The sequence below is a fragment of the Saccopteryx leptura genome, chromosome 6 (genome assembly GCF_036850995.1).
Source record: "Saccopteryx leptura isolate mSacLep1 chromosome 6, mSacLep1_pri_phased_curated, whole genome shotgun sequence".
NCBI classification, from domain to species: domain Eukaryota; kingdom Metazoa; phylum Chordata; class Mammalia; order Chiroptera; family Emballonuridae; genus Saccopteryx; species Saccopteryx leptura.
This window is the reverse complement of record NC_089508.1, coordinates 52,665,614-52,691,358: the sequence shown is the minus strand read 5'-3', so window position 1 is coordinate 52,691,358 and position 25,745 is coordinate 52,665,614. Positions and strand designations below refer to the sequence as shown.

Below are 25,745 nucleotides of genomic sequence, written 5' to 3'. Positions count from 1 at the left end.
CTAGACAGATCTTCTTTAAATTTAGTTGTCAATGCACTACTACCTTATCTGTGATTATCGATCTACCAAGTTGATAAGCTCAGGCAGAAAAGATGCTAATCAGGTCTTCTCACCATCGGGCCTTAATAGTTCTAGCTTCATACATGCCATTCCCAAATCTTTCTTATCTCTTAGATTTTCATTTATGTATCACCATAGTACATGTACTATCCAATTCTTAGTAACTCCTCTAATTGAAAGGTCTCCTATGAATCCATCCTAGGTGCTCTATATTCCTTATAATACTTTACAAGTTTCTCTCCAACTGGTCAGTAGGTACCAAGGAGCATATGAACCTCCCTAGCACCTATGCAGGTCAGGCAATACATCAACCTTTCATTTGACCTTGTAAGTAATAAAATCACTCTTCAAAATACATGTAAACAGCTATAAAAACCTTAAAAACTTTACCAAAATTATAAATTGCAGAAATAAATAGCAAGAAGAAACTCTCATAAAGCCTCTAGAGATGTAAGATTATTTTTTAAGTGGGTATTAATTTTATTATGTATTTACATCTTAAACCACCACCCAATTTAGCGAAAACAAGGCATCAATGACACTGGCAGCAGCAAACTGCTTATTAACTACTAATCACTGTTACGAACTCATACTATTACAAAAACATAGAGAATCAATACACTTAATTGAAGTTAATAAAAAACAAGTGTAATTATAAGAAATACCAGATTTTAAAAACAAATTTGTAAAGGCTTTACTAATTAAGGATTTCACTCAAAACAGACAAAATCCATAGTAATCTCAAATTTGGAGGATACCAAGTTCATTTCCTTAGCTGAGGCCTATCCAACCTCAGAAATGTTTCTGAATGAAGCATACAATTAAATTACTGGTGTACATTTTTAAATGGTTGGTCCAGTTGAGGTTTCTGTTTTCAATTCCTCCTCCTGATTTAAAATATTGGCAGAAGCATCATCATGTGGATCATCTATAATGTCTTTGTTAAATCCATCTGACTCTTCATTATGACCCTCACTTGTATCAGTATCTTCAACTGTCTGTGCCCTGGATGCGTTCAGTAACAAATCTGAAATAGAAGTCATCATTATTACATACTATTTAAGCACCTAATCCAATCTTACCTAACACAAATCTCCTCACAAGCTTTGATTAAAAAAACTGATATCTATGATCATTTTAGTTCATATTCATTATGATCACTTTCTTCCAAACAAAGCCATTTTTATACCTGTATAAAGTCCATTCAAAAGTGAAAGAGATGTTGAAAGGTACTGAACTCAAATCTTCAAATCATTGCCAAATGAAACTTCTCATTCAAAAATCACAACTATACTGCTCATAAAAATTAGGGAATATTTCAAAATAAATATTAAGCGATAAAGTAACCCCTAATTTTTGTGAGTGTAATGAGGGGATATTTCAAAATGAATAAGAAGCAATAAAATATCCCCTAATTTTTGTAGCAGTGTATTAGAGAAGTTTTCAAGATCAAATGCACTTAATATCTGCATCTTAAAGTGATGTAAAACAAAATTTAAGATACTTATTTCTACTTATATTTTTAAGTTGTATATATAAATAGATGAACCTTAAAATGCTTATTGCCAAGAATACCTTGATAGTAACAGCAAGGAAGACAAGACATTGCTATCAACAATAGTTTTATCTTCATGTAGTAGTTTCTCACATGGAAGTAATAAAACATCCATTTGTAAACTTAAAAATTAAATTCAGCACTGGCCAGACAGCTCAGAGCATCGTCCCAAAGCACAGAGGTTGCCAGTTTGATTCCTGGTCAGGACACATACAGGAATAGATGTTCCTGTCTCTCTCTTCTTTCCTTTCACTAAAATCATGATGTCGCAATAATTTTCACTTGAGAATTTTGTTATTTTGGGTGAGACATATTTTACAATATGGTATCTTCACTACTTACTATTTTTTAAAAACAGGCCCTGGCGCCTGACCAGGCAGTGGCGCAGTGGGAAGAGCGTCGAACTGGAACGCAGAGGACCCAAGTTCGAGACCCTGAGGTCGCCAGCTTGAGCGCGGGCTTATCTGGTTTGAGCAAAAAAAGCTTACCACCTTAGACCCAAGGTCGCTGGCTCAATCAAGGGGTTACTTGGTCTGCTGAAGGCCCGCAGTCAAGGCACATATGAGAAAGCAATCAATGAACAACTAAGGTGTCACAACGAGAAACTGATGATTGATGCTTCTCATCTCTCTCCATTCCTGTCTATCTGTCCCTATCTATCCCTCTCTCTGATTCTCTCTCTGTCTCTGTAAAATAAATAAACAAACAAATAAATAAAAATAGACCTGGCCGGTTGGCTCCATGGTAGAGCATTGGTCCAATGTGTGGAAGTCCCAGGTTGTATTCCTGGTAAAGGAACACAGGAGAAGAGACCATCTGTTTCTCCCCCTCCCCACCCCATCTCTTCCTGTCCCACAGCCATGGCTTGAATGGTTCAAGCAAAGTTGGCCCTGGGTGCTGAGGATGGCTCCATGACCTCGCCTCAGGCACTAAAATAGCTCAGCTGCCAAGCAGCAGCCTTGACATGCAGAGCATTGCCTGATAAGGGGCTTGCTGGGTGGATTGCAGTCCAGGCACATGTGACAGTCTGTTGCTGCCTTCCCACCTCTAACTTAATTTTTTAAAAAAACCAAGCCAATTTTAAGGCAGTTTTACTAGAAACAAGGATATAACAAGTAATCAAACTGATAGCTCACAACAAAAATGACACAATACAATTAAAAATACATTTTAGGACCCATTCATGTCATAACAGATGGCTCTAAAATCCTCAGTGAGTGCAAAATGCACTTCTTATGTTCAGGAAATACCATAAAAATTAATGTTCATTAACTATGCTCCTAAAGATAAAACTATGTGTCACATCCTTTTTAAAAACCTTTTTTATTGAATTAATTGGGGTGATATGGGTTAATAAAATTAGGTACGTTTCAGATGGTCATATGCTTTAAGGATCAGGGAAGAATATGTTTTTGAAAGATTAAGAATCCATTTTAAATAAAATAACTTTTAAAGAGGTACTCAACTATTCAGAAAATCATCTTGGGATTCATTTATTGACGATTCCAAATAGCTAACACACACACATACACACAGAGTCTCTTTCTCTCTCAAATGTACATAAACTTAATATATCATTTTCTACTTCTGGAGGTATTTTATTTTGGGCGATAGGAGAGAAGTTAAAATTTCCAACATGCCCTTGCTATATTAATGGTAGCACATAAAAACCAGCATAAAACTTACCATTTTCTAGGGACTGACTATTACTCAGTAGTTTTGCCTGCCTTCTTTCCAATGCCAGTTGTTTATTTCTCTGAATTCTTTGTTGTTGCTCTTCAGTTAGGCTTCTACTTGACTCAGAAGCAAACTTCCCATTTTCAGGTGAGTTTGTTAAAAAGGGATCTAATTCAGTAGCATTTACATCATGGTCATTATTTTCCCCAACTTCATCTGCAGTAGAAAAGAAAAAGTAAGTATATCTTCTAGTATAAAACTAGTTAGAAAAATAGTTTATATAACTATTAATTTAAACCCAGTTTAAAGTGACAAGGTACAGACTAAAAGAAACAATTTGTGACACATGACAATGTTACAAACACATACTTGACTTAAACAAGTAGAAGGAATATTTACAAATCACTTGAATTTTTTTTTTTTTTTTCTGAAGCTGGAAACGGGGAGAGACAGACTCCCGCATGCGCCCCACTGGGATCCACCCAGCACGCCCACCAGGGGGCGATGCTCTGCCCCTCTGGGGTGTCCCTCTGTTGCGACAAGAGCCACTCTAGCGCCTAGGGCAGAGGTCAAGGAGCCATCCCCAGTGCCCGGGCCATCTTTGCTCCAATGGAGCCTCAGCTGCGGGAGGGGAAGAGAGAGACAGAGAGGAAGGAGAGGGGGTGTGGTGGAGAAGCAGATGGGAGCTTCTCCTGTGTGCCCTGGCCAGGAATCGAACCCGGGACTCCTGCACGCCAGGCCGACGTTCTACCACTGAGCCAACCGGCCAGGGCTAATTTTCTTAAAAAAACCTTCCAGCCCTGGATGGTTAGCTCAGCGGATAGAGCAATGGCCCAGCATATGGACATCCCAGGTTTGCCTGGTCAGGGCACACAAGAGAAGCGACCATCTACTCTCTCCCTTCCTCTCCCCCTTCTGCAGCCAGTGGCTTATTGGTTAAAACATGTCAGCCTCAGGTGCTAAAAACAGCTCAGTTGATTCAGCATAAGCCCCAGAGAGGGGTTGCCAGATGGATCCCAGTTGGGGTGCATGCAGGAGTATGTATCTCCCCTCCTCTCACTTAAAAAAATGAATAAAGAAGAACAACTGAGACTCCAACAGCCCCATCTTCCTCAGCCTCAACCCCCATTGGTTTTTATAGCCAAAAGTTATATGGACTTCTCTTCCTGGCACTGGAACCCTGGGCTGCAGGGCCTACTGTGAGGCTGGGACCGCACATTCCTCAAGGGGGGACCTTGGCCAATTTACCCCTCCCGATTTTTATCCACCACACATGGGTACAGGACCAGCCTATTCCTCATCTCCACCCCTCCTACCAGTTTGCATTTGGCTTCTTCTTTTATTCCCTAGTTGTAGGATTTCCATTCAGCTAAGGTTTCAGGCAGTTGTTAATGATGGCTGTTCTGTAGTTTAGTTGTAATTTTGATGTGGTTGTGGGAGGAGGCAAGTACCACAGTTACCTATGCCACCATCTTGATAAACACTTATACCTACCTGTAAGTTATTTCAAAGTAGAAGACCCCTAAAAATGATCCAGTGTTATAGAAATAAATATTAGATCTTCCATTCATAACTCATTTAAGAATTAAGACAAATTAAATTTTACTAACTTGTATTAAAATAAGGACTGGCAGTGATAAACTATCACTTATCCATATGACAGTTATCATGTGGTCTATAAGCTATCTTAATAGAGACAGCTCCACCTCAAGGAAGGGGAAGGATAGTTGGGCCCTAACTCATTTTTCATTTCAGCATATTGTGGCATACAGCTGATTCTAATTGCCCAGTTAAGTAGACTAACAAACTATCTAGTTTTAACCAAAACAACCCCAACAAAATGCACAAATGGTAGCTTAAAAAGATTTTTTGCAAAATCAACACCTGAAAGTAGATTATACAAGCAAAAGCAAACTAAAAAAACCAATGGATGGAAATGCTGAGGTCGCCGGTTCGAAATCCTGGGCTTGCCTGATCAAGGCACATATGGGAGTTGATGCTTCCAGCTCCTCCCCCTGTCTCTCTCTCCTCTCTCTCTCTCTCTCTCTCTCTCCTCTCTAAAAATGAATAAATAAAATAAAATAATAAAAACCAATGGCAAAGCTGACACTTCACCTTCTCTCTACATCATTCACATTATGGGGTTAAAAAATAACTTCATCAGATGAGAAATAGGCAAGAAAAAAATATTTCTTATCACCAAGACCACCACTTGAAATACAAATTTACCAAAAAAAAACAAAGAAAATAAAATATGAATTTACATATACCATCCTTTTCTTAGGTACATATGATACTATGCCTTGAGATATTAGCTAGTGATTGTAAAAGCCATCACAACTAGCAAAACATTTAAAACATGAAGACAAATCTTTACAATTATTCTAATGAGATTTAAAAATCATATTTAATCCAGTCTTTTACAATCCAAATCCCTTTTGAAGTTTCTTTACACTTTAAAAGCAATTTATAAATAATTTTGAGTATTTCTATATGGAGTCTGTATTTTCTACCACAGCTATTAAAAGTATAAAGCAACAAGAAGAAACATGTATGGAGCCATCGCACAGAAAATCTGATAACTATACAGACTCTGTCGGCAGGAACCATGTTTTGATGTATGTGACTGCCTATGGTTGCACTGTACAACAAACAAATGCAATCAATACCAGGAACAGTCACATAAGTCTTACAAAAGTCCTATATTCAGGATCTGCACTCTTAAATGAAATGTAAACTTTTCATCAAGTTATTCTGCCTAATTTTCCAAAGCCACTTTTTTTAATGGTATACATGTATATGAACATTATATTTAGTCATATATTTTCACTAACAAGAACTTCAAAGGATCAGTGGGTTACCATCAGAGTTCTTAAAAGCTCATGTTCTATAGCTAAATACATCTTTAATAGCACTGCAACCATGTCTTTAAAGAAACACATGCACAACATTCTAAATGTACCAAAGCATTTTAACTCATATTTACCGTACTTTAATTATAAACTCAATATAAACAAGAACCCAGTCCTATGATACTGTCCTCCCCAACTAAATCCATTTCTAAAAGCAAAATTGTTGTAGAGCAGATAAACCTATATTCTTACCATTATTGCTAAAATCTTCATGTAAAATAGGAAGATCAAGTCGAATACGTTTTAAACAGGTCTGAAAATAAAGAAATAATTTTACATTTTCACTAATAACATTTTGGGACAAATAGTCACTTATTCCACTGTTTCAAAATAATTGTTCTTCAAATAACTACTATTAATTTTCCTTCTCTGTACCAAGACAGATTTAAAAATGAAGACCCCAAACAACTACTTAGCTTTAACTAAATCTATCCTTGTACTACTCGACATTGTGAATAATATTCATAATAATCTCAACACATACCTGCACTTCCTTTTTATTTCCCAGGCGTTCAACTCTGTCAATAAAATCCTCAAATTGCAGTTTAGGGAATAGCCTATGTGCCCAGTGCTCCATGTGTCTGATTAGTGTCTTCAAGTCTTCAGCCTGGCACATAAAAATAAAAATGCTAAATAGAAAGCTCATTCTCAGAACTGACCTTGTTAACAGATTTCAGAATTGAATAGTAATGCCAAAGTCACTGGTGACATTTATAAAGTGAAGAAACTTTAAAAAGAAAAAATAACTATTAAGGGCTTAGAAGACTGCAGTCTAAAACAGCACTGAATATAATTTTCTTTAAATCAGAAGGGAAAACAGATGAAAATTTAAAAGCTAAAAAATAATTACATGTGTCGTTTCAGGACTGTAAAGTAATACTAAAAATAAGTTTTAATAAAATATGTCAAGATATATTTTAGAAATAACTAAACAAAGTGGCAGGTTCCTAAATCATATATAGAAAAGAAAGCATTGAGAATTAAGCATTATGAAAATACATTCAGAAAGCCCAAGGGCAAAGTATCGAAGACCAGCAAGAACAATTTAAATAATCTTAGACCAGAACACCTATATTTGAAATTCCAATTTAACATTATAACTTTTTTTAATTAAATGAAATATGGTCCTGGTCGGTTGGTTCAGTGGTAGAGCATCAGCCCAGCATGTGGATGTCCCGGATTCAATTCCTAGTCAACGCACACAGGAAAAGCGCCCATCTGCTTTTCTTTTTCTCTTTCTCTTTCTCTTTCTCTCTCTCTCTCTCCTCCCTCCTCCTGCAACCATGGCTCCCTCGGTGGGATCAAGTTGGCCCCGAGCACTGAGGATGGCTTCATGGCCTCACCTCAGACAATAAAATAGCTTGGTTGCCGAGCAACACCCCAGAGGGGGCTTGACAGGTGGATTCAGGTCAGGCGCAAGCAGGAGTCTATCTCTATGTCTCCCCACTTGGGAAGGGCAGGGGAGGGTAAGGGGAGGGGGAGGGGAGGGAATTCTATCACCTAAGATCATTTTCTAATTGTTAGGGGTAGCTGGCCAGCCACCTCACAATGTCGTGTTAGACCCAAAGGACACAAGAAGAGAAAAATACTAAATATAATGGGAAGTCCAAAATCATACATAAAGAAAAGGCAATGAGGATTCAACTTTGTGAGAAAATAGTAAGAATTTTCAGGGGCAAAGTACAGAAGACTAGATACTCTTTCAGAGCCTACCCTCATCCAGTAAAACACAAAATATTTATTTATCCTTTATATAAGTTTATCTTAAAATGATGACTTCTTTTTTTTCCTTATTCAATTATATTTATTAGAAATGTATTTATGATAATCCATTAAAATAAGTAGATGGTGAAGACTTCTTAAACTCAAAGCACCAATTCATCAATATTACCTGAAAATTTCAACAAGGGCAATGAGTTAACTGAGCTGTATATGGCTTTACTACATCCTGATTTATGTTTAGCATTGTGGTAAAACAGGACACAGGTTTATATTCTTTCTCTTCCTGTCCACGAAGCTGATCAAATGTACTGTAAGTTTTTAGTCTCCCAGCTTTGAAATCTTGGGGTTCTTTTTTACTTCTTTTATCCTCCCTAAGTCCAACCAGCTAAAAGTACTATATATTGTCTACTACTACCCTATTCAAGCTATTTTCACCTTGTTTCATGGTAGTGCAACAGCCTCTGAATTGCTGTCCGCTTCCAGTCTCTTTCCTCTTCCCAAGGATCCTGCATACCATACCAAGACAGTGCTCACTGTTTCACATTATTCTAGCTAGACTATAAAATGGGAAGTCTAGGCTCTGCCCTGTCCCTGGGCACTTAAAGCTCTTAAACTCAGTTTCCTTAATTAGGTAATGGGACCAACAACTATCACACAAATTGAGAAAAAAATACATTTGAAAATACAACATAAACTGCAAAGCTCTATGAAGATATCATCTGCAAAAAAATGTGATTCAAAAATAAGAAAAATTTTAAATGTATAATTTGTCCAGTGATTGACAGTTCTCAAATGTCTCCATTTTCCAACAAAACTTAACTAATCCCTATTAATAACCAGGCATGGTACCATTATCTTGGGGACATATAATTGATCAATAACAAATGAAGTTCTTGCTCTCATAAAGCTTAAACCTACTTTTTATATTCTTTTTTTTTTTTTTTATTCATTTTAGAGGGGAGAGAGAGAGACAGAGAGGGAGAGAGAGAGGAAAGAGAAACAGAGAGAGAAGGTGGGGAGGAGCTGGAAGCATCAACTCCCATATGTGCCTTGACCAGGCAAGGCCAGGGTTTCGAACCGGCAACCTCAGCATTTCCAGGTCGACACTTTATCCACTGCGCCACCACAGGTCAGGCTAAACCTACTTTTTGAAATAGACAAAAGTAAATTTTATTCCTCAAAATTATAAAGTACCAACGCAGATATGATTCTAACAAAGCCATACATACTGTGGCAAAACCAAGATACAAGACATGTTTCCTGCTTCTTCTAACAGTGCCCTTCCACGTCATAGTTTCTAAATCAATACAATGATAAATGATTGTATCTATGAAACATTCTAAGATTCCTAACATGGTAACAGGCCCATATCTATAGATCAAGTTGGCCTTAAATATCAGTGAGTTCTACATCCATGAATTCAACCAACTGTGGACTGAAATACTCAGGGGGGAAAAATGTTATGCTGTTTGCCTGACCTGTGGTGGAGCAGTGCATAAAGTGTCAACCTGGAACACCTAGGTCACCAATTTGAAACCCTGGGCTTGCCTGGTCAAGGCACATGGGAGTTTATGATTCCTGATCCTCCCCCCATTTTCTTTTTTTCTTTCTCTTTCTCCCTCTCCCCTCTCTATTTATTCTTTGTTTTATTCTTTTTTTTAGAGAGAGAAAGGAGGGGGGAGAGAAAGGAGAGAGGAGCAGGAAGCATTAACTCCCATATGTGCCTTGACCAAACAAGTGCAGGGTTTTGAACCGGCGACCTCAGCGTTCCAGGTCGATGCTTTTATCTACTGCACCACGACAGGTCAGGCTCCTCTCCCCTCTCTAAAATGAATAAAAAAATGTTATGCTGTTGCTGACACAGGTCATGTATTTAGGCCTACGATGTGTCTGTACTGAACATATACAGACTTTTTTCTTGCATTATTCCCTCAACAATATAACTATTTACATAACATTTACATTGTATTAGGTATTACAGTAATCCAGAGATGATTTAAAGTAGGTTGTATGGAAATACTATGCCATTTTATATAAAGGACTTGAGCATCTATGGAGTCTGCCATCGGCAGGGGTCCTGGAACCAATCCCTCACAGATTAGGAGGGACTGTATTTTAAAAAACAAAGATCTAAAATAAAAAACCAGACTTTTCTTACCTCATGACCTTTACCTTTGAATTTTACTTTATCAAACACATGCCTTAATGCTGGAAGTCCTCTCTCAGAAATTAATCTGTGAATAGAAATGTTTTAAATTTCAAGTTTTTAGAGTCACCAAGACCCTAATAAAAGATATTACCAGTTATTACTGGCCTTGGCCAGTTAGCTCAGTAGTAGAGCTTCAGCCCAGCATGTGGATGTCCCAGGTTTGATTCCTGGTCAGGGCAGATAGAAAAAGTGCCCACCTGCTTCTCTACCCTTCTGCCTCCCACTTCTCTCTTTCTCTGTGTTCTCCTGCAGCCATGGCTCAATTTGAGTGAGCTGGCCCTGGGTGCCGAGGATGGCTCCATGGCCTCTGCCTCAGGCGCTGAGAACAGCTCAGTTGCTGAGCAATGGAGCAACGCCCCAGATGGGCAGAGCATCTAGGGGGCTTGCCGGGTGGATCCCAGTTGGGACACATGCAGAAGTCTATCTTTGCCTCCCCTCCTTTTCCTGAATTTGAAGAAAAAAAAAAAAAAATATTATCTGAACTGAAAACAAAAACTTTATAAATGTGTGATCTCCAAATTCCCCTGACCAAAGCTTATAAGAAAGAAAGAAAAAAAAGACATCAAGCCCTGGCCGGTTGGCTCAGCGGTAGAGCGTCGGCCTAGCGTACGGAGGACCCGGGTTCGATTCCCGGCCAGGGCACACAGGAGAAGCGCCCATTTGCTTCTCCACCCCTCCGCCGCACTTTCCTCTCTGTCTCTCTCTTCCCCTCCCGCAGCCAAGGCTCCATTGGAGCAAAGATGGCCCGGGCGCTGGGGATGGCTCTGTGGCCTCTGCCCCAGGCGCTAGAGTGGCTCTGGTCGCAATATGGCGACGCCCAGGATGGGCAGAGCATCGCCCCCTGGTGGGCAGAGCATCGCCCCATGGTGGGCGTGCCGGGTGGATCCCGGTCGGGCGCATGCAGGAGTCTGTCTGACTGTCTCTCCCCGTTTCCAGCTTCAGAAAAATGAAAGAAAAAAAAAAAAGACATCAAGAACAAGTACAGATGTTTAAGGAAATAGTAAAATACCTCTGAGCATCCAACTTGGGTATATTCCTTTTAACTGTTCTCTTTGGAGGTACAGGAACAGGCACTCCTCTTCCTGATTCTGGTGAATATTCCAAGATTTACTAATATTTAAATTTAAGCCTCACCCATACAATGTGTCATTTCTAAGCTGACAGATGAATAACTGAACAGACACTTTTTGGAACTCTGTACAGACCTTCATCAGGTTCAGCTCCTTCACCATATTCTCTCTCTGGAGAAGCTGGAGGTGGGAAAGGAGGAAATGTTTCATCTTCTAAATTCCCATAATCTGGTAGATCAATCAAACCATCCTCCTGTGGTTCCAGCATCTTTCCTTCTGAGGAAAAAAGTAAACGTTTATTCATCGCCCGATCCGTGGTAACGCAGTGGATACAACATTGACCTGGGATACTGAGGTCACCAGCTTGAGAGTGGGCTCATCCGGCTTCAGCCCAAAGGTTGCTGATGGCTTGAAGTCCAAAGTCTCTGGCTTGAGCAGGGGGTCACTGGCCCAGCTGGAGTCCTCTGGCCAAGGCACATATGAGAAACAATGAACTAAAGTGACAAAATTATGAGTTGCTGCTTCTCATCTCTCTCCCTTCCTGTTAGTCTCACCCCCTCCTCAAAAAAATCCATGTTTACTCATCCAAGTAGTGTTCCTATTACATAGTTCAGATCTACCTGCAGCAAAACTCATGTGTTTCAGTCAGTTAACCCATATTTTCAAAAGCACACATGATGAAAAGGGGAGATGATAATAGTAATAGAAAAAAAGAACTAGGATAAAAATAAGAAGAACCAAGTTTTGATGTATACCTACCATTAAATAACAGAATTTTGAACAAATCATTTTATCTCAACTGTTGAGTTTCCTGTATCATAAAATGATCTGGACTTTTCAGAGGGTTTCAAACTATGGTCCATATGGGTATGAAATAAGGAGATAAGTACATCACCCACCACTACACCCAGAGCAGCTTTTTAAAAAATCTATTTACAATATTGATCTTCTAGGTAAGGTTTTCTTTGAAGAAAAAGAAATAACCCTCAGGTTGATAACCTGAAAGAATGCTTTCTATACCATCTTACTTGACCTCCCAGCAACATCTGACACTTTTGATCAGTACCTTTCTCTGGAAAAGTGTTTCCATTGACTTTTGAAATATAGTATGGCCTGGTTTTCCTTCCTTTCTGGGCACTCCTCCTGGATCTTCTTCAAAGATTCATCTCTCTCTAACCTGGTTAGTAAGTATTCAAGACTCCATCCTAGGCCCTCTTCACTCATTTATATTCATGGCTTTATTAAGCATTTACAGATGACTCACCAATTTTTAAAAAATTGATTGTAGGCCCTGGCCAGTTGGCTCAGCAGCAAAGCATCAGCCCAGTGTGTGGATGTCCAGGTTCAATTCCCGGTCAGGACACACAGGAGAAGCAATCATCTGTTTCCCTACCCCTCCTCTTCTCTCTCTCTCTCTCTCTCTCTCCGCCTCCCACAGCCATGGCTCAGTTGGAGCAAGTTGGTCCCAGGGGATGAGGATGGCTCCATGGTATCACCTCAGGCAATAAAATAGCTTAGTTGCCTAGCAACAAAGCAATGATCCCAGATGGGCAGAGCATCACCCCATAGGGAGCTTGCTCAGTGGATCCCAGTCGGGACACATGCAGGAGTCTATCTTTCTGCTTCCTCACTTCTCACTTAAGAAAAACAAAAGAATTTTTAAAAATTCAAGAGAGGAAGGGAAGAGGGACGAGATAGAGACATCGATTTGTTGTTCCACTTATTTATGCATTCCTTGGTTGCATTCTTTTATGTTGGCTATTTCTTTTTTTCTTTTTTTACAGAGACAGAGAGAGAGTCAGAGGGAGGGATAGATAGAGACAGACAGACAGGAATGGAGAGAGATGAGAAGCATCAATCATCAGTTTTTCGTTGCAACATCTTAGTGTCGCATTGATTGCTTTCTCATATGTGCCTTGGCCGTGGGCCTTCAGCAGACAGACTAACCCTTTGCTCAAGCCAGTGACCTTGGGTCCAAGCTGGTGAGCTTTGCTCAAACCAGATGAGCCCGCGCTCAAGCTGGCAACCTTGGGGTCTCAAGCCTGGGTCTCCGCATCCCAGTCTGACACTCTATCCACTGTACCATGGCCTGGTCAGGCTGTTGGTTGATTCTTGTATGTACCCTGACTGGGGATCAAACCCACAACTGCAACCTTGGTGTATGGGGACAACATTCTAACCAATTGAACTTCCCCACCATGGCAGATGGCTCACTAATTTTTTATCTCCATCCTAGGCATCAAATCTGAAATCCAGATCCCTATTTTTCATCTTACAGCTCTTAAATTTTTCAAAGGCATCTATAACTCATAACACACAAAACCGAACTTCTAATTTTTCTGATTTATTAAATGACATCTACCCAGCTAAGCAAGTTAGAAACCTACAAGTCATCCTTGACACTTCCTTCCCTCTACCTTACAAATCCTGTCCATTTACCTCCTAAACATCCCTTAAATCTGTCCATTTCTCCCTATCTCCACAACTACTGCCTAACATTTCTTAGATTACTCCATTACTAATGCACTTTTGCCTTTTCCAATCCATTCTCCATATTGCAGCTAACTCAAACCTTTGGAAATGTAAAGCTGATTTCATTACCACTTGGGTTAAATATTTCAGTGGCTTCCTTCTGCTTTTAGATAATGATAAAACTCTAATGCCCTGCATGATTTGGCACCCCCCCACACACACACACTTCTCCAGCCTCATTTTACACTACTCCATGCTCTTTTCTTTCAGTTATTTGAAAGAGCCATATCCTTTAGGCCACTAGACTTTTGAAAAGGACATTTCCAATCCTGAAGGCTCTATTTTGATTCCTCATCTCTTTCAGATCTCTATTATCACCTCCACAAAAAAGTCTACCCAATTTCCCTAAACTAAATCCTCCTATAATAAGCATTCCAGATATCAAGTACAAATTTCATAACACTAACACATTTTAACAGTAAGTTCTATTTGTGTGATTATTTGATTAATGTTTGTCTCCCACACTAGCCTGTAGCCCTAAAAGAGTAAAAAGCAGGTAGGTCTCTTTGTGCTTTACCATTGCATCCCTGAAGTTCATACACAACAGACACTCAATATATTTTTGTTGAATGAAAGAATGAAGAATTAAAAGCTTCCCCAAAATAGTAAAACTACTAAAGCTAAATGACCTCTAGTCTCTTCAATTCTAAATTTCCATGACCATAATACATGTACATAAAAACAAAATAATTATCAACTGTTGATGATGACCCACTGTATCTTCAAGTAAGGTTCAAGAACCAAGGTTTTCAAAATTGGAAGAAAGGCAGTTAGAGACTGTAACCATTTAAGTAGCCTCCTACCTACATTACATATACTTAGCCCTATTCTAGTTAAGCCTGCTAGGAGGAAATGAGGTTCACACCTTTGAGGCTGACAGGGAGCTCTGAGTTTGATGACAAGACACAAACTACTTTAGATGTGGCAAGATGGAATGTAAGCAACTGGCCAACCATGGGGCAGGGCTTGACAGTAAACTGCTAATGCACATCTTCCACTTCTTGGTAATGGTTACACTGTCTCTTTACTGTCGCTTTTAAAACAGATGAAATTCTCTTAATTCCTTCCTGTAGTCCTCACTCTCCCAAAGGAGTGAAGGTAACAAAGAAATATAATGTCCAAACTACAGTTTGCTCCCAGACCCTTTAGATGTCCAACATCTAACTTTTCCCAAGTTATCAAAACAGAAGCTCCTTTGCCCTGGCCAGGTGGCTCAGTTGGTTAGAACATTATCCCCATACGTCAAGGTTGCCAGTTCCACTGCCAGTCAGAGCACACAGAAGAATCAACCAATAGCCTGACCTGTGGTGGCGCAGCGGATAAAGCATCAACCTGGAACGCTGAGGTCGCTGGTTCGAAACTCAGGGCTTGCTGGTCAAAGCACACACGAGCAGTAACTACTATGGGTTGATGCTTCCCGCTTTAGCTCCTGCTTTCTCTCAAGTCAATAAATAAATTTTTTTTTTTTTAAAATCAAGCAATAAGTGCGTAAATAAGTGGAAAAATAAATCAATGTTTCTCTCTCACTCCTTTCCCCTCTCTAAAATTATTATTTGTTTTAAAACCCAGAAGCCCCTTTAGCAAGGGAAGTTCTCTACCGGGCTGACTCCATGTCCCTCTTTGCTGACCATCCCCGAAAACACTAAACTTCCCATCCCACCCATTCTCCAACATTCTCACCGTCGCTCCCCTGTCTCTTCTCACTTCTACTTCATTCAGTCAATATTCACGGGACGCCTTCTTTGCTCAGAAGCCCATGAACAGGAGGAGGCCATGGAAAGACATCTGCCTCCCGCTAAATGGCTAGGTTTAGTGAAAGGCAGACCCGAAACATAAACAGCAAAAAAAGGTAATGGTGCCTGCTCTTATCCCCACCGGGCCGGGCCGGTCAGGCCTCTCCGGTATCGCTCAGCCCAAGTCCACCTCAGTTCTGTACTCCACCCTCCTCACTCCCTCCTTGCGACTCCCCAGAACCCCGGCTCCCCCACCTGAATCCCTAGGCCGCTTCACTCCTCAGGTTCTTCACTGTCCCGCCAGTCCGCTCACACACCACGCAGACAGCGGTAACTACCGCACCTCACTCGGCGCGGCTAGCAAAGTGCGCGTCTCGCGAGACTCCAAAGCTACAGCGGCCAAAGAGCGCTCCGCGTTTGGCGCCAAATTTGCGCACGGCCCTCCTTCAGGGCACGTCCATCCACGTCCGACTCCGCCTTTTTAAGGTTCCTCCCATCCCACCGCTGGCACCCTACAGCTTCCTTCCTCCTGAATTCTTCCTAGAAGTTAGGAGGCCTTGTTTGCGTTGAGTTCCTGTTTGTTAAGCTCCAGGCATTTTAGACTCTGGAAATAGGTCTCTGTTTTTTAGACATCTGGATTGTAGATGAAGTAGAAAGGATAGAAGCAGTTTAATGAGAAACTACCGATTCTTCAGAGTTAGCAAAATTCCTTGAACATGGAATTTTATTAATTGCTTATTAAATTATGAGCTGGGATAGGCCCTGGCGGGTTGGATCAGCGGTAGAGCGTCGGCCTGGCGTGCGGGGGGTCCCGGGTTCGATTCCCGTCCAGGGCACATAGGAGAGGCGCCCATTTGCTTCTCCACGCCCCCCTCCTTCCTCTCTGTCTCTCTCTTCCCCTCCCGCAGCCAAGGCTCCATTGGAGCAAAGATGGCCCGGGCGCTGGGGATGGCTCCTTGGCCTCTTCCCCAGGCGCTAGAATGGCTCTGGCCGCGGCAGAGCGACGACGCCCTGGAGGGGCAGAGCATCGCCCCCTAGTGGGCAGAGCGTCGCCCCTGGTGGGCGTGCCGGGTGGATCCCGGTAGGGCGCTTGCGGGAGTCTGTCTGACTGTCTCTCCCCGTTTCCAGGCGGTGGCGCATCCGACTGGGATGCAGAGGACTCAGGTTCAAGACCCCGAGCTCGTTAGCTTGAGCACGGGCTCATCTGGTTTGAGCAAAAAAAAGTTCACCAGCTTGGACCCAAGGTCTCTGGCTTGAGAAGGGGTTACTCTGTCTGCTGTAGCCCCACGATCAAGGCACATATGAGAAAGCAATCAATGAACAACCAAGGTGTCGCAACAAGAAAACTGATGATTGATGCTTCTTTGTTCCTGTCTGTCCCTATCTATCCCTCTCTCTGTAAAAAAAAAAAAAAAAAAAGGCAAGTAATGCATAAATAAATGGAACAACAAATAAATGTTTCTATCTTAAAAATAAGTTAATTCGGCCCTGGTTTGTTCAGTGGTAGAGCGTCGGCCTGGCGTGCGGAAGTCCCGGGTTCGATTCCTGGCCAGGGCACACAGGAGAGGCGCCCATCTGCTTCTGCACCCCTCCCCCTCTCCTTCCTCTCTGTCTCTCTCTTCCCCTCCCGCAGCAGCAAAAGATGGCCTGGGCGCTGGGGATGGCTCCTTGGCCTCTGCCCCAGGCGACAGAGCGACACCCCGGATGGGCAGAGCATCGCCCCCTGGTGGGCGTGCTGGGTGGATCCCAGTCAGGCGCATCCGGGACTCTGACTGCCTCCCCGTTTCCAGCTTCAGAAAAAAAGAAAAAAAAAGTTAATGCTTTTTTAAGTCAGTCCAAATTATTCATATCTTTTTTTATACACATGTGCACTTGCACACAAAACAGGAAATAAATATATAGCACTGTGGAGACGGGAAATGGGTGTGTGGGATACAGTGTGATGGGAGCTTAACGCTATACTTTTTTTAGAACATATAAATGCATTAACTATTCAAAAACTAAGCCCTGGACGTTTGGCTGAGTGCATAGACCACCCGACCAGCCTGCAGACTTCCCAGGTTCCATCCCCAGTCAGAACACACATGAGAAGCCACAGTCTGCTTCTCTTCCCCTCCCACTCCCCCGTCTTTCTCTCTTTCCCTCTGGGCAGCTGGATTGGTCTGAGCATCCACCCATACAGAGGTTGCAGGGTGGATCCCGGTACCGCCCCCCACCCCCATGCATAAAGCAGTTTGTCTATCTTCCCTCTTCTCACTTAAAGAAGGAAAATTTTTAAAAGAAGGAAAAAAAACTAAAAACAAGTTATCTGCACCAAGATTTAACAAACCAAGAACATGAGTACTATTTGTAACATTATTCTATTTTTCTGTCACTTGAAAGATTTCATTAAAATTATAAAAGAATAAATCAAATTGTGAAAACAATAAAATAAATTGTAAGCTCTATCTAAAATATGTATGCAGCCTTGGTGGCGCAGTGGATAATGTGTCGACCTGGAAATGGGTTCGAAACCCTGGGCTTGCCTGGTCAAGGCACATATGGGAGTTGATGCTTCCAGCTCCTCCCCCCTTCTCTCTCTCTGTGTCTCTCTCTCTCCCTCTCTCTCTCCTCTCTAAAAATGAATAAAGAAAAAAATAAATAAATAAATAAATAAATAAAATATGTATGCAAATATGTATATATACCACATTTTCCTTAGTTTTATTTCTATACATACAAGATAACATTAATATTAAGCAATTAACTAAATTAACATTAATTTGAACAAGAAATATGTCAACCTCCAGAATGAATAATTGCCTGACCAGTGGTGGTGCAGTGGATAGAATATCGACCTGGGACACTGAGGTCCCAGGTTCTAAACCCCAAAGTCACCAGCTTGAGCGCAGGCTTACCACCTTGAGCATGGGTCACAGGCTGAGTGTGGGATCATTGACATGATCCTATGATTGCTTCCTTGAGCTCGAAGGTCACGGGCTTGAGCAAGGGGTCACTGGCTCAGCTGGAGCCCCCCCCCCCGTCAAGGTACATATGAAAAGCAATCAATGAACAACTAAAATGATGCAACTATGAGTTGATGCTTCTTATCTCTCTCCCTTCTTCTCTCTCTAAAAAAATAAGAAAAAAAAGAATAACTTAGGCAAGAGGCATTTTTCTAATTATCCAGATAGTCTATATTCTCTACTTTATATGTAATAAAGTAAATATAAAAGCACTTTGAGAAATTAAAAAGTTATATACCACTCTCCCGACCTTACTAAAAAGAAAGCCCAGAGCAGAAGCTCTGTGGGTTTGAATCTCAGTTACATCACTTACTACTTGATGACTTTTGATTATGCTTCAGTTTCCTCATTACTAACAATAATACCAGCCCTTGTGAGTTAGCTCAGTGGGTTAAGAGCATTGTCCCAAAATGGCAAGGTTGCAGGTTTGATCCCCAGTGAGGACACATTCAGGGAAGCAACCAATGAATGCATGACTGAATGGAATAGCAAATGAATGCTTCCCTTCCTCCTCCCCCTCTCTCCTTTCCTCTCTCTGTCTCTCTAAAAAAAAAGAGAGAGAGGCCCTGGCCAGTTAGCTCAGTGGTAGAGCATCAGCCTGGCATGCAGAAGTCCTGGGTTCGATTCCCAGCCAGGGCACACAGGAGAAGCGCCCATCTGCTTCTCCACCCCTCCCCCTCTCCTTCCTCTCTGTCTCTCTCTTCCCCTCCCGCAGCCAAGGCTCCATTGGAGCAAAGAGGGCCCGGGCACTGGGGATGGCTCCTTGGCCTCTGCCCCAGGCGCTAGAGTGGCTCTGGTTGCAACAGAGCGACGCCCCAGAGGGGCACAGCATCGCCCCCTGGTGGGCAGAGCGTCGCCCCTGGTGGGCATGCCGGGTGGATCCCGGTCGGGCGCATGCGGAGTCTGTCTGACTGTCTCTCCCCATTTCCAGCTTCAGAAAAATAAAAAAAATAAAAATAAAAAAAATAAAATAAAAATAAAATAAATAATAAAAAAAGAGAGAGAGAGATTTAAAAAAATTAAGCCCTGGCCAGATAACTTGATTGGTTGGAGCATCGTCCTGGAGCGTGGAGGTTGCCGGTTTGATTTCCGGGTCAGGGCTCATACAGGAGCAGTTTGATATTTCTACTTCTCTCTCTCCCTTCCTCTTTCTCTAATTATCCCGATAACTTTTTATGTTTGACCCTTTTAAAAAATGTAAATGCCAGGTAAGTGATTGTTTGTGGGCTCATGAATATAATTATCACAGTTGTTTAGGTATTGACATATTATCAAAGATAATGGTTTCTTTTTTTCACATGTGAGGAAACTAGAAATATATTCTACTTAGCAATTTCATCAGAGATATAAACGATAGTTTTCTCATAGACCATTTATTGATTTTAGTGAGAGACGAAGACAGACAGAAAGAGAAAGAGAGAGAGAGAGAGAGGAAGAAAGAAACATTGATTTGACTGACCTGTGGTGGCACAGTGGATACAGCATCGACCTGGAATGCTGAGGCTATTGGTTCAAAACCCTGAGCTTGCCAGGTCAAAGTGTATAGGACAAGCAATCAATGAACAACTAAAGTGAAGCAACTATGAATTGAAACTTCTCGCTCCACCTCTCTCTCTCTCCTCTATCTGTAAATCAACAAATAATAATTTAAAACAAACAAACATTGATTTGTTGTTCCACTTATTTATGTATTCATTTGTTGAAACTTATGTATGCCCTGACCAGCAATCTTAGCACATGGGGATGACACTCTAACCAACTGAGCCACCTTGCCAGGACCAATTTGATATTTTAAAAAATGAATAGACCTGATCTATGGTGACATAGTGGATAAAATGTTGACCTGGAACACTGAGGTCACCAGTTCAAAGCCCTGGGCTTGCCCAGTCAAGGCACATCTACGAAGCAACTATAATGAGTTGGTGCTTCCTGCTTCTCCCTGCTCTTTCTCTTTTTCTTTCTCGCTCTCTCTAAAAATCAATAAAACATTTTTTTAAAATGTATAGTGGTATCTCTTTGGACAACAGGCCCAAGTGCCCCAAGACCAGGGACAAGAAAAAGCCCTACCAGAAGAAGCAAAGTTATGAGCTGGGACACCAGCCGCCAACACTCAAATGGGCCCCCATCATATGCATACAGTCCGCGTGCGGGGAAGCAACAAGAAGTGCCGAGCCTTGCAGCTGGACATGGGTAACTTCTGGGGCTCAGAACGCTGTATGTACAGAACAAAGATTATTGAGCCTGACCTCTGGTGGCACAGTGAATAAAGAGTAGACCTGGAATGCTGAGGTCCCTGTTTTGAGGCCCTGGGCTTGCCCGGTCAAGGCACATACAAGAAGCAACTAGTAAAAAAAAAAAAAAAAAAAAAAAGAAGAAGAAGCAACTACTACAAGTTGATGCTTCCTGCTCCAGTTCTGCCCCCCCTATTCTCTAAAATTAATAAATTAAAGTTTTTAAAAAACAAAAATTATTGCCTGACCAGGTAGTGGCGCAGTGGATAGATCGTCAGACTGGGATGCGGAAGGACCCAGGTTTGAGACCCTGAGGTCGCCAGCTTGAGTGCGGGCTCATCTGGCTTGAGCAAAGAGCTCACCAGCTTAGACCCAAGGTCGCTGGCTCCAGTAGGGGGTTACTCGGTCTGCTGAAGGCCCGCGGTCAAGGCACATGTGAGAAAGCAATCAATGAACAACTAAGAAGTCGCAACGCGCAACGAGAAACTGATGATTGATGCTTCTCATCTCTCTTCGTTCCTGTCTGTCTGTCCCTGTCTATCTCTGCCTCTGTTTAAAAAAAAAAAAAAGCCTGACCTGTGGTGGCACAGTGGATAAAGCGTTGACCTGGAAATGCTGAGGTCGCCAGTTCAAAACCCTGGGCTTGCCTGGTCAAGGCACATATGGGAGTTGATGCTTCCAGCTCCTCCCCCCTTCTCTATCTCTCTGTCTCTCTCTTCTCTCTCTCTCTCTCTCTCTCTCTCTCTCTCTCTCTCTCCCTCTCCCTCTCTCTCCCCCCTCTAAAAATGAATAAAGTAAAAAAAAAAAAAAAAAAATTAAAAAAAAAAATTAGGGGATATTTCAGAATGAATGCAGAGCGATAAAATATCCCCTAATTAAAAAAAAAAAAAAATTATTGATGTGTCTACAATGCACCCAACAACTGGTCCACAATAAGACATTAGTAAAGAACTACATCATGCTCACTGACAGCGCACCCTACCAACAGTGTATGAGTCCCATTATGCCCTGCTGCTTGACCATAGGAAGGATGCCAAGCTGACTTCTGAGGAGGAAGAGTTCTGTTTTATTTTATTTTATTCATTTTAGAAGGAGAGAGAGAGAAATACAGGGAGGGAGAGAGAGGAAGGAGAGAGATAAGAAGCATCAACCCATATTTGCTTCACTTAGTTGATCATTGATTGCCTGACCCGGCGGTGGCGTAGTGACGCAGTGGATAGAAGTGTTGGCTTAGGCACTGACGACCCAGGTTTGAAATTCTGAGGTTGCTGACCTGAGCATGGGATCATAAACGTGACTCCATGGTCACTGGCTTGACCCAAGGTCACTGGCTTGAGCAAGGGGTCACTGGCTTGACTGGAGCCCCCCGGTCAAGGCACATATGAGAAAATAATCAATGAACAACTGAGGTGCTGCAATGAAGAATTGATGCTTCTCATCTCTCTCCCTTCCTATCTGTCAGTCTGTCTGTGTGTCTCTCTCAAAAAAAAAAAAAAGTTATTCATTGACTGCTTCTCATATGTGCCTTGTCAGAAGGTTGTGGGTAAGAGGGGGCTCAAGCAGAGCCAGTGACTTCTTGCTCAAGCCAGCGTCTTCCAGTGGGCGACCCCACGATCCAGCTGGTGACCCTGTGCGTGCTCAAGCCGAGGAGCCCATGGTCAAGCTGACAAGCCCACACTCAATCTGGCAACCTCAGGGTTTCAAACCAGGGACCTCAGCATTCCAGGTCCATGCTCCATCCACTGCATCACCACCAGTCAGGCAAGGAAGAGATTTTAAACAAAAAATGATCAAAGAAAATTCAGAAGAAATATAATTAAAGGAGAAAAATGCCATCTTCTAGAGGGAGAGTCCCAGCAGGGCAAGCTTCTTGCGTGCACCACTTGAAGACCAGGCCAGTGTGGCGGAGCGGAGGGCTATGAGCTAGAGGGCAAGGCGCTGGGGTTCTAGCTGAGGAAACCAAGGCCCGGAGAGGCAAGAAATCCTCCTCCCTCCTTGCCTGACCAGGCAATGGCGCAGTGGATAGAGCGTTGGACTGGGATGCGGAAGACCCAGGTTCGAGACCCCGAGGTCGCCAGCTTGAGCGAGGGCTCATCTGGTTTGAGCAAAAGCTCACCAGCTTAAGCCCAAGGTCGCTGGCTCAAGCAAGGGGTTACTCGGTCTGCTGAAGGCCCACGGTCAAGGCACATATGAGAAAGCAATCAATGAACAACTGAGGTGTTGCAACGTACAACAAAAAACTAATGATTGATGCTTCTCATCTCTCCATTCCTGTCTGTCTGTCCCTGTCTATCCTTCTCTTTGATTCTCTCTCTTTGTAAAGAAAAAAAAAAGTGAAAAAAAAAAAAAAAAGAAATCCTCCTCCCTCCTAGCTTCCCTCATGTAATAAAGGTGTTTATTCTAAAATAAATAAATAAATAAACTATTAAAGACCAAAGATTGAGCATGGAGTGTAAAAATTATTAGGGCAGGCAGGGAACCCAGTCCAGAGATGAGGTTTGAAAGAAGAGAAATGGGGTAAATCTTTTAAAACAAAAGGACCATAAACTATCTCTTTCCTACATTGAAAAAGCAAAGTCTATGGGCCATGTTGATTGGCTGGTGTTATTTGGGGTTATCACTTAGGTAAGCGCTGGACTGGCTGGTGGCAGTGGTCTGCTGTGTACCTGAGGAGTTGATCTCAAGGTTATGACGTCTACTTGCCCCTGCCTTGTACATGACAGTCGGGATTCTATCACCCAGTCAGTTCTGCATCAGCATTAGCAATCAAGGTGTCCAGACCAGGGATTATGAGCTAGGATCTGGTTCAGCTACAAATAACAGAAAAAAATAACCTAAAATAACAAACAAGATAGAAAGGAGATAGAGAGTATGTCTTTTGTAAGTCCACAGCTGATATTATGTTCCATGGTGTTAGGAATCCAATCTCCTGTCTTCTTGCTTTACCATATGAGAATTCCATTCTCAAGGTCATCTTATTGTCCAAGATAGCTCCTAGAGTTCCACCTGCATTCCAGTCAGCAGGAGGGAGGGAAAAGAGAAGGGTAGGGCCCCACATTTTAAGAACATTTTCCAAAAGTCTCATACAACAATTCTGGTTACATCCAGGCTATAATCTTATTACTGCACATAGCTGTAAAAGAAGCTGGGAATATAGTCTTTATTCTTGGTGGTCATGAGCCGGTAAAAATTCAGGGTTTCTATTACTGTGGAAGAAAGGGTGAAAAGATGTGAGGGACGACTAACAGATGGCTACAAATATCAAAATAGAAAAAATATTAAACTAATATTAATTTTGCAATTTTAGAGTGTTTCTAAAAATAAATATTAAGAACATAAATAGTGCTTTCACAATAATACACACAAGCAATTCTCAGCACAAGTGATCTATAGAATCACTGTACATTATCATGCCTTTTGGAATCTTTCCTAGAATATAGCCTCAAATTACAATATCAGTTCTACTAGGAACTGAAAGTCTGACCATAATCAAACCACTTTATTGTTCTGTTTTCTCCTTTGTAGTACAATAAGTGTGGATTAGACAATGATAAAGGTACTGTTTTAATATAGGATACTGAAGGATAAAAAGTGAATAGGCTTTTATTGGGTGTTATGAGTTTTGTGTAGTAAATTAAATTGGTAAGATAAGGTAACCTTTGCACACCCTTTCTATGTTTGAAGACTCCCACCATCTTATGAGTTCATCTCTAAGATAGAAGTGAAAAACTCAGCGTCCTAGGTTCCATATGGCTAGGTGTAGACTGGTTACCCCAGTTCCACAACTGAATGGACCTCTTCAGGTCAGAAGAGGGTGAAGTAAAGATGGAGGCACTGCTTGCAATCCATTCTGGGGTGGGAGGTATGAAAAACACCAACACCAATACCACTTCCCACAACAAAAAACAGAGTTTCCGAGGGCAATGGGGCTAGAGGTGCTAGTGGTCATGTCCTTGTTCCCTGTCCAATGTCAGTGGTGAGAGTGGAAGGCCACTTCTTCCCAGTGGGGTTACCAGTAGGGTCTCCACTAGAGCAGCAGAACAGTACAATTTTGGTATCAGTCCTGTATAAGCTGCCTAGCCTCATTTTCTGCTCACTTAGAGATTGTAGGAACTATTTGTATCCTTTAATAAACTTCTTTCTGGTTAAGCTAGTAATGAGACTAAATTCTATTATTTGCAATGAAGAACACTGACTGGTTACAAATGATATTAGACAATAGACATTTAAATGATGAGTTGCTTGGAACCCAAAAGTTGATAAGTGTTAGAGGAAAGAAAGATAAACAAGAGATGGAGTAGTCAGAGAAGACTTCTGGAAAGATCTGGAACTTGAGCAGAACCTTGAAATCAGGGAGGATTTGGATAGATGTACAGAAAGGTGCCCTAAGAAAAGAGAAATAACAGGAACATAAAAAAGGTTAAGCATCAATAGGAGACTGACTTAGTTGATTCAGATTGTGGTACTGGAACACAGAAGGTGCTGGAGGAGGAGGAGGGGTGTCCCATTTTCAATGAGCCCAGGTGCAGGTGGGGAGGAGCCAGAAGCGCTGACCCAAAGACACAACCTGACCCGCTGGGCCTTGAACATTTTGGAACTTGATAGTCTTAGTACAAGACATTACTCATGTGTTTGCAGTGATGCTGGTATAACCAAACCTAACTGTGCCGCCAGTCATATAAAAGTACTGTACTTACCATTATATTACAATTCCCTATAGTACTCAGTATGGTAACATGCTGTCGAGGTTTGTAACCTAAGAACAATAGCTATAACCATATAACCATATAACTATATAACCTACATGTATAGTAGGCTAATACTATCTAGGTTTGTGTGAGTACATTTTATGAAGTTCCCACAAGGAGGAAATCACCTAATGATACATTTCTCAGAACTTATTCCCATTAGTATGACTGTATTTCCAAGGTGGGGTGGAATTAGAAGCAAGCACTCAGCCATCTGACAGATCAAGATCAGCACGATTTGATTTTCATGTTTTACATTTGCTAATTATTTTTTCTTTGTTTTCAATAGTA

At 41.7% G+C, this 25,745-nt stretch overlaps 1 protein-coding gene, 1 non-coding gene and 1 pseudogene across 2 annotated transcripts; 1 reads left to right on the top strand and 2 right to left on the bottom strand.

Moving 5' to 3' along the window:
* Positions 1–503: 503 nt before the first annotated feature.
* Positions 504–15,849, bottom strand: TIPIN (TIMELESS interacting protein). Its single transcript, XM_066342720.1, is given in 9 exon segments — positions 504–926; positions 928–1,087; positions 3,302–3,508; positions 6,397–6,457; positions 6,689–6,811; positions 10,085–10,160; positions 11,145–11,223; positions 11,341–11,481; positions 15,726–15,849. Coding segments are annotated over 8 exon segments (879 nt in total). The 5' UTR covers positions 11,474–11,481; positions 15,726–15,849; the 3' UTR covers positions 504–886.
* On the bottom strand, positions 5,841–5,974 carry LOC136377973 (small Cajal body-specific RNA 14). Its single transcript, XR_010746567.1, has one exon. It is a non-coding gene; the product is annotated as a small Cajal body-specific RNA 14 (non-coding RNA).
* LOC136377067 (small ribosomal subunit protein eS8-like) lies at positions 15,590–22,656 on the top strand (annotated as a pseudogene).
* The last annotated feature ends 3,089 nt before the right edge of the window (positions 22,657–25,745 follow it).